This window comes from Sycon ciliatum, chromosome 4 (assembly GCF_964019385.1).
Source record: "Sycon ciliatum chromosome 4, ocSycCili1.1, whole genome shotgun sequence".
NCBI classification, from domain to species: domain Eukaryota; kingdom Metazoa; phylum Porifera; class Calcarea; order Leucosolenida; family Sycettidae; genus Sycon; species Sycon ciliatum.
In genome coordinates, this window is record NC_088646.1 from 17,077,882 (window position 1) to 17,095,173 (window position 17,292).

A 17,292-nucleotide genomic window follows, 5' to 3' on the forward strand; every position below is an offset into this window, starting at 1 on the left:
GAAGCAAACAAGTTTACTGAACCTCTCCACAATGGAGATTTTCCCTGATATGCGAATTTATTTTGCAAACTCGGTCAATGGGTCCTTGAACCTTTCTCTCCAGATTGGGAACTGCCAACGATAGTATGCCACTGACCAATGCCTTACTTGTAACATACCAATGATTATGTACATGTACAATTAATGTGAGTATTTCGACAACACATCTAACATAAGCCTTACCGCCAAGAAGGTGAACTCGCGTTCTTCGCACACTGTAGACAAGGGCAAGAAGATAAAAATGGATCTAAATCCGAATAAAATCAGCACACGTTTCCGTAAATGAAAGGGTGAGCATAAGCAAATGAATCGAAGGAAACCGGTCAACTAAGAGATCACCGGTCATCGAGTATTCCGTAAAAGGAGGCCTCGGCAGTGGAAAAGCTAAATTTAGAAAAGAGATCCTGTCAGCTTTTCCATTATTTATTGCATTCCGGCCAAAATCAGCACACTTTCCGTAAATGAAAGAGTCAACACAAGCAAATGAATCAAAGGGAACTGGTCAACTCACCTGTCATTGAGTAATATTCCGCGAAAGGAGGTCTCAGCAGCGCCGAAAAGAAATAAGCCAGGCCAGGAGACGAAATATCCGAAACAGCTCATACAAGAAGCAGTTCCAAAGGAGGAAGTTCCTCGCGCATGCACATCCCAACACGGACTGCAACACAATGTCTGGCGTGCACGTGCACAGCACGCGGCTACCACCCGTTGGTAGACCTAATACCGAGCACCTTACGTAGAGACTTACGTAGCCTAAGTGAAATACCGAGCACCTTACGTAGAAACTTACGTAGCATAGCGGTGTCGTTTTTCTTGCCATGTGAACACAATAATAGAAAAGCTGACAGGATCGCTTTTCTAAATCATATACCATTATAGCAATAAAAACTGCTTTATGGCAGTCTTCTAAAAAAAGTTATTGTGTTCTAGTCCATGGAGCATGGACCTCGTCTAAAAAGTAAGAAATTAACGAAATGTGATAGCCGAAAATTAAAATTTCCCACAAAACCTCACAATAATCACAACACTTGAAATGCTGCTTTCAACACTAAACTTGTACTGCACCAACAATTGGCAACATGCATGCATAAGAAAGAGGATCACGAGGGGAAAGGTCTTCTACATGTAGCTTTTCATTCTGTGTGTGATTATTGTGAGGTTTTGTGTGAAATTTTAATTTTCGGCTATCACATTTCGTTAATTTCTTACTTTTTAGACGGGGTCCATGCTCCATGGACTAGAACACAATAACTTTTTTTAGAAGACTGCCATAAAGCAGTTTTTATTGCTATAATTTCTTTTGTTTTTTCTGTCACCAATCAATGGAATGCCCTATATCAATATGTAAATGATGGCCTTCACATCATATCAATACCGTATTATACGCATTGATGTGCAAGCCTTTTCTTGCAGAAAATGGCACTAGCCTAATGCTATTCTTCTGCGAGGAAACATGTGAGTAGTGGTCTGGTGGTGGTGATACTTTTTTTATACGGAGGTCATTCTGTGCATGTTGCAGCTTGCTGTTGCAGAATGTCATGACTCTGTCATAAAATTGTCTTGCCTTTCAGATATTTCAGATTTCCCCACCCTCGATCAGATTTATTTGAGAAATGTAGCCAGGTGCGTGTCGCAGATGTTTTTGTTGATTCTGTGTTTATAATGGTTTATAATCATGGGTTATCGTGATAAGGTCATCCTGCATCATATTGCACTGAAATGGTAATCCTGTTGATGTCGATACAACTTTTGGAAGTACATGTAGTTCAATGACTTCAAACTGTCAGTCCACGATTTTCTAAAACAACACAGCAAAGGAGGAACAATAAACATGTATTAAAATGTAAACAAATACATTGCTGAGTCCGACACCTCGTTCCAACAACTACACTGATCCTGAGGATAAAAGGGGCAAGGCTATGGTTGGAGGTACTGAGAGATAAACAAGGCACTCCACAATAATAAAATGTGACACTTCTTTTGGTGAGTATGAATAATATCCAGTCGAACCTCTTTAGGACGAACACCAATGGACCGATGGTATTTATTCTGTGAGTTTGTCTTAACCTATTTTATAACCAGTGAATACTCAATCTTATTTCTCCAATAGACAGATGAATAGATTTCTTCTTCAGCGAAAGATTCTAAGCCACACCGACTCATTGACTCGTATCGTATGAAACAAACTAGAGAGGTTCTGCAAAACGAAAATGCGTACAAACTTTCGCTCTACATCATGAAGTGCGAAACTTCGCACGAACTTTCGCACCTTTGGACTCGAAACTAACTTGCAGGGAACGCGAAATGAACTGTCGTAGGAAATTTCGTGAGATCGGGTCATGGTGTACGTGCACTTGGCCCGCGCAAACTGTGCAGAACGTAAAGTTCGTGCAAAAATTCGTACACACTTTCACAAGGACTGTCGCGAAACTTCGTTCGAATTTTCGTTTTGCAGAACCTCTCTACTGAATCTACTGAACCTTTCTTTAGCAACATGACGGCAACTGAAACAGAAAAAGTACGATACAATCATGTACTCCACATTCTTGCAGGTACTACAAACAGATTGCAGGTCGTATTTCTAGCTTGGGCGGCACGAAACTTTATTTGGGGCAGTGAAATCTCGGCGGTACTCACAAATCAAACAGCCCAGGCTCGAGTAAACAAATCCAATCATACAAGTACGAGATTTTCACCAGACTCCACCCATTGGATTGTTTCGTATGAAGCAAACAAGTTACTGAACCTCTCCACAATGGAGATTTTCCCTGATATGCGAATTTATTTTGCAAACTCGGTCAATAGGTCCTTGAACCTTTCCCTCCAGATTGGGAACTGCCAACGATAGTATGCCACTGACCAGTGCCTTACTTGTAACGTACCAATGTACAATGAATATGAGTATTTCGACAACACATCTAACATAAGCCTTACCGTCAAGAAGGTGAACTCGCGTTCTTCGTACACTGTAGACAAGGGCAAAGAGACAAAAATGGATCTAAGGGGCCTTTTATATGTGCAACTCCAGCCCGGGCTGGAGCGAGCGGGCCAGCCCGCCAAGGGTGTTTACATGTGCAAGGCCGGGCTGGTCGCCAGCCCGCAGTGAGTTTATATGCGCTGAGCACACGCCAGCCCGTTGTGAGTATGCAGCAAACACACTACGACTGTAATGTGCTGCCCCGGGCTGAGACGCAGGGCTGCAAGCCATACTCAGGTTATAAACATAAAAACTTTTTTTCTCACACAATGTATTCTTCTGCTGATTTATTTTCGCGCTGTGACACATGTTTGGTGTGTTGTATCACCTCGTTTCTTTTTCCTGTTTTTCACATTTTTAGCTGTCCATATCAAAGTTTTTTTTCAAGTAGTTCCCCTTCCATTTTAATGTAAATCATGCATGTCGACAAATAGACAGTGCTCATTGCACGTCCTTCTTGTTGCTGTACAAAAAGCTTCCTAGATTTTCAAGACAATATCGGGAATCCTCTTTATAACTTCCCTCAAGAGGTAAAAGTACCTATTTTGTAGTATGAACGCAGTGTCGATACCATAATAATACAACTCTGGCCCGGGCTGGTCTGTTTATATGTGCTTTTTCTGGCCCGCCTAGCCGGGATCCCGTGTGCCTAGAGGCGGGATCCCGCCTCGCCGGGCCAGCCCGCTTGCCATGTAAACGCACCACAGGTTTTGTGTGGATTTGTGTACAACCCCGAGATCCCGTTGCAGGCGGGCTGGCCCGCCTGTCGACCAGCCCGGGCTGGAGCTGCACATATAATCACCCCCTAAATCCGAATAAAATCAGCACACGTTTCCGTAAATGAAAGGGTGAGCATAAGCAAATGAATCGAAGGAAACCGGTCAACTCAGAGATCATCTGTCATCGAGTATTCCGTAAAAGGTGGCCTCAGCAGCGGAAAAGCTAAATTTAGAAAAGAGATCCTGTCAGCTTTTCCATTATTTATTGCATTCCGCCTAAAATCAGCACACTTTTCGTGAATGAAAGAGTCAACACAAGCAAATGAATCAAAGGCAACTGGTCAACTCACCTGTAATTGAGTAATATTCCGCGAAAGGAGGTCTCAGCAGCGCCGAAACGAAATAAGCCAGGCCAGGAGACGAAATATCCGAAACAGCTCATGCAAGAAGCGGTTCCAAAGAAGGAAGTTCCTCGCGCATGCACATCCGAACACGGATATCCGCGGACTGAACACAAAGTCTGCCGTGCACGTGCACAGCACGCGGCTACCACCCGTTGGTAGATCTAATACCGAGCACCATACGTAGAGACTTACGTAGCCTAAGTGAAATACCGAGCACCTTACGTAGAAACTTACGTAGCATAGCGGTGTCGTTTTTCTTGCCATGTGAACACAATAATAGAAAAGCTGACAGGATCGCTTTTCTAAATATATTGTGGCCAGCTGTTCGTGGCCAGCTGTGCTCGGTGGTACGGTACGGGACAGATACGGTACCAGCCAATATTGTGGCCAGTTGTTATGTACAATCCTGTAGAGCCTTTGTAGTCACAGATGCTATTATTATTATGAGTCTTTATTCCACTCCAAATTGAAAATAAAAATAAAAATTGAAGGTATTACACTAACTCACCGGACTTATCATAGCCAAAGGTAAGCAGCACGGAATAATATATGGAAAAAAGTAAGGTAGAGAGAGAAGAAGGGAGAAAGGCGCATGTACCATCACAGGCATTACAGCTCAGAGGTATCATGACAACAGGTATTGCAGAAAGGGGAGCATCAGAAGTTGGCGAAAAATTCAGGCCGGCAAAGCTCATCACTGGGCACAACTTCCAATGCGCACCCACAGAAAGATCAAATACGAATACCCACAGAAATACCACAGTGTTTCAATTACAAACTAAAACGAATACAATAACATACAGAGCATAAAAGCCCACCAGGGACAGCGAAGAGCCCTATGCTGCACCCAAAACAGATCTTAGAATGGCCATCGAGCCAAGGATAGCAGCCTGCTGCAGTTCATGAAGGTGCCGCTCTTCTCCACATAGCTGCTTAATTAAGGTAGCCGCTTCCTTCGTCAGGCCACCAAGAGCACCAACTATAATGGGCACTACGGACACTGCCTCTCGCTGCCAAATCTGCCCAATTTCCACTGCGAGGGGCAAGTACTTCGCTCTCTTTTCAGCATGTTTTAGTGTTACTCTATGATCCAGTGGCACACTGACATCAATAAGTTGGACTGACTTGCCATCGTCCCACACAAGATCCGGCCGATTTGCTCCAACCATCCTATCTGTAGGGATTGGCATTTCCCACATTAACTTACGGCCTTCACTATCCTCGACGTAGTGTGGCAAGTGGCCAGGGGGAGCAGGAGATACCAGTTTGTAGCGATGACAGAGTGCCCGGTGGACTATAGCGGCAAGACGATTATGGCGAGTAATGTATGCCGTCCGTGCCAACACGGGGCAGCATGCCAAAATATGGTCAACAGTCTCCCCCGGACCTCCGCACAAACGGCACACGTCCACCACGGAAGTGTCGCCAATAACCGATCTCTCGTAGTTCCTGGTATTAACCACCTGATCCTGAACAGCAAATACGGATGACTCAGTGGATGGACGCAATGTTGGAGACTTTAGAAAGTTGAATGAGAGAGGCATGTCCAATACACCGCCACTCCTCTGCCAATAGCGACCATGCAGTGGCTTCTGCCGCAGAGAAGCTTGGGTGGTGGTTCTGATAGCAGACTTAACAACGTCAGTTGTTGCACCTCCGATGTCCAGGATGTTGAAGTGCTCCATTGCCGTGGCCGCCCGGGAGATGATCGACTTTGTAGGCGGAAGATTTTCATGATGAGCATGCAGCGCAGCAATCAGCGGCAGGTCAGAGTGCGCCTGGAGATACCTAGACAGGCGGATGTATTTCCTCTCCAGCAGGTGCTCAACCGATACAATCCCTCGGCCGCCCTCAGATCTCGGCAGGTGAAAGCGGATAGTGGAAGATCGTGGGTGGTGTGCTCCCACTGCGCGGAGCGCACTTCGGACATTCCTGTCGAAGGTTGCAATAGCATCCTTCGTCCATGGCACAATACACAAGCCATACGACAGCACTGGGATGACATAAGAGTTAATAGCACGAGAGAGGTTGCAGGCGTTGAGAGATGTGTGGGTCACCAGCCGCAATCGCCTCCTGAACTCTTTGGTGGTGGCCACCTTAACAGACTGTTCCGCCATGCCAAAACACTCCCTTATGCCAAGGTAGGCATACACGGAGCCGTCCGCCAAGGAGGCAATGCTGGAGGCTTGATCCACAGTGACAGTTGCTGGCTGATCCGGATCAACAGCACCATGTGGGCACACAAGCTTAGCACACTTTGCTGGAGAAAGCTCCATTCCAATGGATTTCCCAACGCACGATACTATGTTGATCATTGAGTTAAGCTGCTTACTGGTTGCGGCCATCAGCTTCACATCATCCATGTACCATAAGTGGGATACGGTTGTTGTCCGCTGAAGTCCGCACGCATATCCAAAGCCACTTCTGCTGAGTTCACCTGATATTGGATTCAATCCAAGACAGAAGAGCAGAGGGGATAACGAGTCACCTTGGGAAATGCCTCGCCGGATCGGTATTGCCTCACTCATGTCAGCTCCCAAGCGCAGCTGGGTACGCCACTGCGATGAGAGCACAGACAAGAGCGAAGTGATCTTGGGGTGGAATTTGTACAGACGTGTGACTTCGACTAGCCACTCCTGCGATAGGCTGTCAAACGCTTTCCTAAAATCCAACCATTATTATTATTATTATTATTATTATTTGAAACTCGGATGTTGAGCCATAAATAAATGTGGAAGAGAAAAAGACATATGGATACGAGTTAAGAGTAACTCTCCATCACTGTAACATGATACTATATACAGTCAGAAAGTGCAATAACTAGGCACAAAACTGACAGAGTACTGAAACATTCGACGTCCTGACACCTAGCTTCAACACATCTCCGTAGCGCTAACCGACAGCCTTCCAACTTGGAAGGTTCAAGGTTATGGAAAAGACCAAAGAGGGGAAGGCCAGCGCAACGAAAACGAGCAAAAGCTACAGTCCCAACGGAACCACATTATTATTATTATTTTTTTTTTTTTTTTTGAAGTGCAAGCCTCTTTTACGGGCAAAAATTAACACAATGTATTAAAATGCAATACAACATACACTGGAGAAGAAATCAGGAAAATAAAATATGAGCTCAAAAATGGAACGAAAAATAGCAAATAGAATCAAAACTCACGATGGAATCAAACTCACGATGGAATCAAACTCATGATGGAAACTACAAAACCCAATGAGTTGGAAAACCAACCACAGAATTAGATATTGGGAATAGAGTCAGACACAACAACGACCGAAATCAGTACACCAAAAATCTGTCCTACAAAAAAACAAAGGAACAAGAAAAACAAGAAAGACGAAGTACAAAGAATCCCCAAAAAAGAGGGGAGAACGGGATGAAAGAGGACCGGAGAGCGGCAAACCCCAGGAGGACTTAGCGTCACGTAGTGGCGGGAATGCGGGCCTCCACAGAAACAGCATCCACATCCGCCGCCAGACCAGGTGCACGGAATGCACGGCGACTCCCACGAACCACCAGGACGGAGTCGCGGACAAGGCTGAAAGCCAGGTCCGTCCGCAGCTTTCCCATCACGAGGGGATAAGGCTGCGAGAGCTTGGTGGAGAGCTTCGTTCCGAGCAGCTTCAGGAACCGGGTGGCCTCCTTCGCCAGGGCACCAGCGGAAGACAGGACGATCGGGGTGAATGACGCGTGCTCAACTTCCCGGATCCGGGCACCGTATGTTATTATTATTATTATTATTATTATTTGAAACTCGGGTATTGAGCCAATAATAAAAGTAGAAAGGAAAAGGACATATGGAATCGAGTTAAGAGCAACTCTCCACCACTGTAACTAGATACTATATACAGTCAGAAAGTGCAACAACTAGGCACAAAACTGACAGAGTACTGAGACATTCGACGTCCTGACACCTAGTTGGTACTGTAGCTTGTGCTCGTTTTCGTTGCGCTTGCCTTCCCCTCTTTGGTCTTTCCATAACCTTGAACCTTCCAAGTTGGAAGGCTGTCGGTTAGCGCTACGGAGATGTGTTGAAGCTAGGTGTCAGGACGTCGAATGTCTCAGTACTCTGTCAGTTTTGTGCCTAGTTGTTGCACTTTCTGACTGTATATAGTATCTAGTTACAGTGGTGGAGAGTTGCTCTTAACTCGATTCCATATGTCCTTTTCCTTTCTACTTTTATTATTATTATTATTACCTGTGTGGATTCACAGGAAGTGTGAGTTACGAAGTCTGAGGAAAACGTTGAACGGTCTCTGCTTGGATGACGACTACACCATAGCTCAGCGGTTAGAGCATCGCTGGCTACAAGCGAGGGTCCCTGGTTCGAGTCCTGGTGGTGACAGTCAATTTTTTCTTCAGACTTTTCCCGTTTGTCTCTTTCCCTCAAAACCAGTCAATATTATTATTATTATTATTATTCAAAGGATCTGTCGGGGAAGTGAACTGCCTGAAAAGAGAAAAAAACGCCAGACCCACCAGGACTCGAACCTGGGACCCTGCTTGTCATGAGCAATGCTCTAACCACTGAGCTATGGGACCAGGCTGAACCTAGAAGGCGCTGACAAGTTTTTCACTCCAAAGGCAGCTCACAACACGTGCCACACATACTGATGGCACTTGGGTCTTTTTCCCTCTCCCAGGGGACCAACCACGGTCAGTTTCTGGAAACTACCAGAGGTGAAAGAAAGTGATTAAATTTGGAAAGGATTGGGAGAACTTCAAATTCAAAGGATCTGTCGGGGAAGTGAACTGCCTGAAAAGAGAAAAAAACGCCAGACCCACCAGGACTCGAACCTGGGACCCTGCTTGTCATGAGCAATGCTCTAACCACTGAGCTATGGGACCAGGCTGAACCTAGAAGGCGCTGACAAGTTTTTCACTCCAAAGGCAGCTCACAACACGTGCCACACATACTGATGGCACTTGGGTCTTTTTCCCTCCCCCAGGGGACCAACCACGGTCAGTTTCTGGAAACTACCAGAGGTGAAAGAAAGTGATTAAATTTGGAAAGGATTGGGAGAACTTCAAATTCAAAGGATCTGTCGGGGAAGTGAACTGCCTGAAAAGAGAAAAAAACGCCAGACCCACCAGGACTCGAACCTGGGACCCTGCTTGTCATGAGCAATGCTCTAACCACTGAGCTATGGGACCAGGCTGAACCTAGAAGGCGCTGACAAGTTTTTCACTCCAAAGGCAGCTCACAACACGTGCCACACATACTGATGGCACTTGGGTCTTTTTCCCTCCCCCAGGGGACCAACCACGGTCAGTTTCTGGAAACTACCAGAGGTGAAAGAAAGTGATTAAATTTGGAAAGGATTGGGAGAACTTCAAATTCAAAGGATCTGTCGGGGAAGTGAACTGCCTGAAAAGAGAAAAAAACGCCAGACCCACCAGGACTCGAACCTGGGACCCTGCTTGTCATGAGCAATGCTCTAACCACTGAGCTATGGGACCAGGCTGAACCTAGAAGGCGCTGACAAGTTTTTCACTCCAAAGGCAGCTCACAACACGTGCCACACATACTGATGGCACTTGGGTCTTTTTCCCTCCCCCAGGGGACCAACCACGGTCAGTTTCTGGAAACTACCAGAGGTGAAAGAAAGTGATTAAATTTGGAAAGGATTGTTCACTTCCCCGACAGATCCTTTGAATTTGAAGTCCTCCCAATCCTTTCCAAATTTAATCACTTTCTTTCACCTCTGGTAGTTTCCAGAAACTGACCGTGGTTGGTCCCCTGGGGGAGGGAAAAAGACCCAAGTGCCATCAGTATGTGTGGCACGTGTTGTGAGCTGCCTTTGGAGTGAAAAACTTGTCAGCGCCTTCTAGGTTCAGCCTGGTCCCATAGCTCAGTGGTTAGAGCATTGCTCATGACAAGCAGGGTCCCAGGTTCGAGTCCTGGTGGGTCTGGCGTTTTTTTCTCTTTTCAGGCAGTTCACTTCCCCGACAGATCCTTTGAATTTGAAGTTCTCCCAATCCTTTCCAAATTATTATTATTATTATTATTATTATTATTATTATTATGACGACTTTATTCACTCCCAAAGCAGAAAAAGAAAACTTGAAAGGAGGCATGAAGCACAGCACCGGGATCCATATGACCCAAGGGTGAAGCACCAGTCAATGAAGATAAAAGAAAATCCTGAACCAAATTTTGATAAACTTCATGAGAGAAAAATTCAAGTATACCAACTTCGATACTCACATAAAATCACAGTCATGTATAACAGAACTACTCAAGTAGTAAACACCAAGCATGCTGCACATGGGACACTCCAAGCAAGACAAACTCAGACGAGATAAAACGGCATATGCAGAGAAAGACAATACATGACTGGGGGCATATGGCAGAAATTCACGCCTCTCGGCTCGTCACACAGCACATGATGCACCACAATCATAAAACACACGGACTGAGACACATCGAGACATTACGGGCAGGCTAACATAAGGTCAACCGACCGTTCCGACCATGCCACTCTCCCATCCATGACCAGTCACCGACCGCACAATTCTCAGGGTGCAATTTATTATTATTATTATTATTATTATTATTATTATTATTTTACAAGAAGTCGGAGGCGGATAACGAAGGTACGTGTTAGGTCGTAAGTATCCACGCAAACACACATCCAGTCAAAATAAGGCACTTGTCAAAGTATCCGAACGTTTTCGGTCCCTTCTCATCAAGGATTATACAGGGAATGGCTCAAGTTGGAAAGACTAAAACTTATATAGCGTAAAGATATGAGATAACAACACTCGTGACAAGGTGAAAAAAGTATCAAGTTCAGCACGACACAAAACTCGAAGGACATAATAATAGCGACAAGAACATAGTGAGCAAATTAAGTTACATTGTTAACACCTCGACGAGGAGTAACACCAAACAATTGTAGCGACAACACATTTTCTTTTTGTACGCAAAGTTCAGGATCTAACTTACGGATATACAAAGCTTCTAACACAGCCAGATGCAACGCACATCTACCACGTGACAATATTGAGAACACATTATCACTGTACAACTCACGACAATTGGTACGGGCTGACAGATGTTGCTTGATGGACGAAGTGCGATTCTTAGCTCCGTTGGGTGTAGTCTCCTCCAATGTCCCGTCATCTCGCCTCTTCGCGGCATCACCACTATCCGTCTCTTTGCTTTTCCGCGGCCTTCCACGTTTTCTGACACTAGCCGTTGTGTGCGCGATGCCCAGTGTCCTTTCAGCTACGTCTCCTCCATTGCGGATTTCTATTGATCTCTGACAACAACAGTCAATATTCGAAAACGTGGTAGACCGCGAAAACGAACCTCAATATCGAACACCGGACAAGTTGGAGTAAGAAGATCAATAGAAATCCGCAATGGAGGAGACGTAGCTGAAAGGACACTGGGCATCGCGCACACAACGGCTAGTGTCAGAAAACGTGGAAGGCCGCGGAAAAGCAAAGAGACGGATAGTGGTGATGCCGCGAAGAGGCGAGATGACGGGACATTGGAGGAGACTACACCCAACGGAGCTAAGAATCGCACTTCGTCCATCAAGCAACATCTGTCAGCCCGTACCAATTGTCGTGAGTTGTACAGTGATAATGTGTTCTCAATATTGTCACGTGGTAGATGTGCGTTGCATCTGGCTGTGTTAGAAGCTTTGTATATCCGTAAGTTAGATCCTGAACTTTGCGTACAAAAAGAAAATGTGTTGTCGCTACAATTGTTTGGTGTTACTCCTCGTCGAGGTGTTAACAATGTAACTTAATTTGCTCACTATGTTCTTGTCGCTATTATTATGTCCTTCGAGTTTTGTGTCGTGCTGAACTTGATACTTTTTTCACCTTGTCACGAGTGTTGTTATCTCATATCTTTACGCTATATAAGTTTTAGTCTTTCCAACTTGAGCCATTCCCTGTATAATCCTTGATGAGAAGGGACCGAAAACGTTCGGATACTTTGACAAGTGCCTTATTTTGACTGGATGTGTGTTTGCGTGGATACTTACGACCTAACACGTACCTTCGTTATTATTATTATTATTATTATTATTATTATTATTATTATTATTTTATAATAGCAATAAAAAGAACAAATTCTGCAGTCATCGCCACACTACAACGAAGTCATGTAAGTTTACCAGAATTAATTTTCTTGTCACATTCATCAGTGGAAAGTCGTGACTGAAGAGTAACCATGCTGAACAATGATTAAATATACATTCAATGATGTGTTACGAGAACAAAATACAGTGCCAAAATAGAAAGAGGGAAGGTGAGACAATAGCAGTGAAGTGAGAGCTAAGTGCAACGGTGGGTGAAAAACTAATAATTATAACGCTAAAACTGTGTAGTGAGACAAACAATCATGCTGTGCACCTACGAAAACCATTTTAACGCAACTACATGTTTCTTCTGCTTACAAAGATCAGGCTTATGCAAACGAATACAAACAGCCTCAAGTACTTTCAACTGACTAGCATACCGTGCACGACAAAGAACAGAAAAACTAAAATCATCATACACCTGCAGACACTTAGGGTGAGACAACAAGTGAAGAAAAACGGCAGACTTCTTACGATCACAATCACCATCTGATTCCTCGTCTCCAACAACCGCAATCTCGTCCTCCGTTTCATCTCCCAACTCGTCCTCAGTGTCGTCCTCCGTGTCATTCTCCTCATCAACACTGATCGGTCCCAGGCTCGTTTGACGTTGTTTAACCTCTGTTCGTTGACTCCTCCTTTGATCTTGATGGCAACTTGTTACCATTGTTGTTGTTGTTGTTGTTGTTGTTGTTGTTGTTGTTGTTGTTGTTGTTGTTGTTGTTAAATCTTGTGTTCCCAGTGTCCTCGCCGGTGCTTGATCTCCAGTACTGTAATAATTCATTGAATAATTAGCCGTTGATCGTCTAGGTCTTTGAATGTTGATTGTGTTACTTTCTTTGTTGAATTCCGTTCCCTTCAGCCTTCTTTCTCGTTGTTCACAATCAGTGCTTGCCTCATCCATATATGCACGTGCCACCGACACCACAGACTCAGCCCCAGCACCGCCGATGATAGATGTAGGTGGCGGTTCTGGGGGAGGCAACGGCAAAGACGGCGATGAGGGCATTACCTCATCACAGCGTCCACTTTGGTCTTGAGCTGAATGTTGTTGTGGTGTGTTATCTTGTGTTGTTATGGTGCATTGTGTTGTGGTGACAATATGCCCATTACCCGACTCCAAGGCTCTCGATACGGGTAATGGAGGCACTATTGCCGATGACGGAAATTGTGCTAACGATGGCTGTGGCCGAGGGTTCTTCAGTGGCCTGCCGCGTTTTGGTCGCAGTGCCCGTGCCGAGCCAGTCAGCATATGCAGTGGGACGTGCTGCTTGATACGTGCGTTCAGATGTTGAAGAGTCCTACCAACGTACCGACTACCGCATTGTCGGCACTCAAATTGGTATACCAATTTAGATGCAAGTTGGGTTGGTAGGACATCCTTCCTCACCGTGAACGCACGTACAGTTGTGAAAACGGGTACAAAATGTACCGCGTAGTAAGTTTGCTGTACAATTTTCCGTACCAAGCGACTCATGGATAATGAGAGGTTACCTTTCCAGGGGAGAGAAAGATACGTGGGACATTTGTCCGGGCCAAAACGTTTTTCCTTTTTATCCAGCCTTTCGCTCATGAGTTCCTTCAATAGATCATCAGGGTACCCGTTCTTTAGAAAAACGGACTTAAGGAAATCCAGTTCCTCAGCTAGTTTGGAAGAGGAGCAAATACGCTCTGCTCGATCCACCAAGTTACGCACTAAATTCACCTTGTATTGGTACGAACAATACGAGTCAAACATTATGTACTGGCCGGTGAATGTAGGCTTTCTGTACACAGATGTTACGGTACCCTGACTAGACTTTTCCACAAGGACGTCTAGAAAGGTTAGCTCTCACTTCACTGCTATTGTCTCACCTTCCCTCTTTCTATTTTGGCACTGTATTTTGTTCTCGTAACACATCATTGAATGTATATTTAATCATTGTTCAGCATGGTTACTCTTCAGTCACGACTTTCCACTGATGAATGTGACAAGAAAATTAATTCTGGTAAACTTACATGACTTCGTTGTAGTGTGGCGATGACTGCAGAATTTGTTCTTTTTATTGCTATTATAAAATTGTTGTCTCCACGTCGATTATTTGCATTATTATTATTATTAGACACAATCTCATAGCATGTGACAAGCATAGCTAATGCAGGGACAGAATCCCCTGAGACAAGGGCGTTGAGCCAGCCGCGGCAATAGTAAGCTAGGAAAAAAAAGCAAATATGAATTAGAGCAGAAAATGAATGGAAAATTACAAAGAAAAACGATTAACGGAAGTGAGCACTATCAAAATTCGTGCATCACCCAGGTATTCGAGAATGTTCTTCGATGATAATTATTGCGTCTAGTTCAGTTGTGATAGTAGATCTTTAAACTGACCAATAGAAGAACGGGACAGATACGGGATAGCTCCAGGCGTGACACAAACAAACAAACAAACAAACAAACACCAAATTAAAGCTGTGTGGACCCTGGCTAGCGCCAGACGTTACTGAAGTAACGTCTTCTGCATAGCTACGGGAATAAATAAATACTAATACAATCTTCCGCAGCCTACTAAAGCTCAACTGATGAGGGGTGAATTCCCCTATACACTGTGTAGAGAGATGAAGGGTATAGGTAACGAAAACAGTTCCAAAGCGTAGCCAAGGAACTTATAGCATCCTAATGTCTGTGGGGCGTCCTTTGCACCATGACCAGTAGCTCGGCTTACTTAAAGCTCATATTTGCTCTACACGGTCGAGAAAGCTTACGAAACAACTGATGGTGACCCACTTCAACACTTGGCATGGAACCAAATCTCAGCCGGCTGAAGGTTGAACCACGCAAACACAGTATCAAAGATTTCGCTACACAAGACCCATAATGCATCATAGACGAAACAGCACACAGCGAATATATCACAAATTGGTCTCACCCTGATGTTCAAGTCCTTCGCAGCTAGGATGAGCTGACTGAGGGTTCCTTTGTCTACGTCACAGAAGTCCTTGTCCCAGCTGTCAATGTTGTCAGCACCGCTATCTTTGGTTTCTAGGGAGTCATCCTCTTGCACTGGCGTATCGTTCTGGTGCCGCGTACACCATGTAATCACCTTTCTCAACGTCGCGCCATTTGCATTTAGCACAGGCAAAGTGGTGTCGTCGCCATCTTTGTGGCCACGCACGTCTAACTCGGCCTTGATTTCTAAAGCCTGTCGGGCAACGTTAATTGCACCATCGAAAACCTCGCCGTCATTACTCTCCAACTTTATGGCAGCTGCCATTTTCAAACGATGTCTGAGAATCGAAACACGTTTAATCGGTCGACTTCAATAGCAAGCAACCTTCTCTCTTTAAAACACTGCACCACACTGCAGCGGGTCAAATCGGTTTGGCGACACGAATTGGTCTAACGTTGCACCTTGAAAGCAATTTTTCAACTATTGAGCTGTCAAGCAAATGCAGCAATTGGGTGTTTTCTGGAGCTCTCTTATCTTTTTATTAGCCTGGGTTGTTTCGAGATCGCAGCTAGCGATGAGGACGCGCGGGCTGCGAGAGCACCAGCGAGCACGGGGCTCTCCGCCTAGAATACAGCTAAAATTACAAGTACAAAATCCCTCCGCATCGTGCCCACACGTACATGTACATGTAGGAAGAAGTTGGGCATGGGCTGTGTACTGTACATATTCTTAATTGCATGATTTCTATCTTCAAGTGTACAGTGTTTTACTCTCTCATTGTTTTTTTGATACAATCATGTGTTATGATAGTATTTTTACCTCCTGTATTCTACTTTATCTTTCACGGAGAAGGTGGACAGCCCAAAGCCTAGGTGCTGCGCTGGTTTTCAATGAATTGTTTTGAGTTTTCCCCCGTACAAGAGGCCGTGCCAGATTATTAAGAAAAAATGTGGTTGCGGGGTAAGAAGCTCGTCGAGTCGTCGTATCCCCCGGCATGGCGTTCACCTACTGCCTGCGTAGTGCAGGGTCTATGGGGCCAGTCGATGCAAACGTCGCTAGTGTAAAGTGAGACTCCATTGATTTAGGCTAAGGCCTGTGGGGAATTAATACAAATACAATACAATACAAGTGCAGCGCTACTCCTTGGCTGAAGCATCTCAATATTTGTGATAGATAAAGTAGTTGCGTGATAATTATTATTATACCTCACTCCATATACACCCACACTCATATACCAGATCTCCCATGAAGTTTATAAATTCCCATATACACTGTTCAATATACACCACTGAGGAAAACCATCAGAAAAAAACTCACTGAGGAGCTTTCTTTCTCTAAAAAGAAGTGTATATAGCTTTCTCTAAAGCTATATTCACTCCTTTTAGGGAAAGAAAGCTATATTCACTCCTTTTTGCTCTTGAGCATGGAGAGGTATAAATATAGAAGGGACCTCGTGTACATCGAGAAATATCGACCAGTTATAAAAACCTCGGCCTCACCTCGGTTTTTATACTGGTCTATATTTCTCGATATACACTCGGTCCCTTGTTATAAAGGAGTGAATATAGTTTAGAGAGAAAGCTATATAATTATACACTCCTTTTTAGAGAAAGAAAGTTCCTTAGTGAGATTTTTCTGATGGTTTTCCTCAGTGGTGTATAAACCTCCTTAGTGGTGTATATTGAACAGTGTATATGGGAATTTATAAACTTCATGGGAGATTTGGTATATGAGTGCGGGTGTATATGGAGTGAAGTATTATATACTTATAAGCCTCTATTGCGGAGGTGTCACGTCTCTGATTGTGTGTTTGCAGGGAATGTTGCCCGAGACTTAGTTTGCACGATTCCCCTCCTTGCTAGCAGCATTGTCTGCATAGGCCTCTAAGATCGATCTGATCAGTGGGCGGTGGAGCTTGGCATCCATGCAAGATTAATACGTGAGTCATTGCGTGGGCTGCGTTAGGGGTAATGGTGCGTGCACTGCATGCAAACCACACAACGTTCGTTTCGCCGTTTGTTCATGACAGACGGCTCTACATGTGTGCACTAAGACCTTATCTGGTGAGCTTTGGAAACAATAGTAACAAGGAAAAATGTGGAGACGCTTTGGATTCA

General features: G+C 44.6%; 1 protein-coding gene across 1 annotated transcript; it reads right to left on the reverse strand.

Annotated features, from left to right (window-relative positions):
• Positions 1-4,975: 4,975 nt before the first annotated feature.
• Positions 4,976-15,499, reverse strand: LOC135813429 (uncharacterized). The gene is made up of 2 exons (XM_065326525.1): positions 15,155-15,499; positions 4,976-6,697 (listed from the first exon to the last, which is right to left on the reverse strand). The coding sequence occupies exons 1-2, from the start codon at positions 15,497-15,499 to the stop codon at positions 4,976-4,978; spliced, it is 2,067 nt and encodes a 688-aa protein (XP_065182597.1).
• Between the last annotated feature and the right edge of the window lie 1,793 nt (positions 15,500-17,292).

Coding starts and splice junctions, on each gene's coding strand:
- LOC135813429 (XM_065326525.1), bottom strand. CDS start 15,499: ATGGCAGCTGCCATAAAGTTGGAGAGTAATGACGGCGAGGTTTTCGAT. Junction 6,698..15,154: donor CGAAGGACTTGAACATCAGG/GTGAGACCAATT, acceptor CTCTCATCGCAG/TGGCGTACCCAGCTGCGCTT.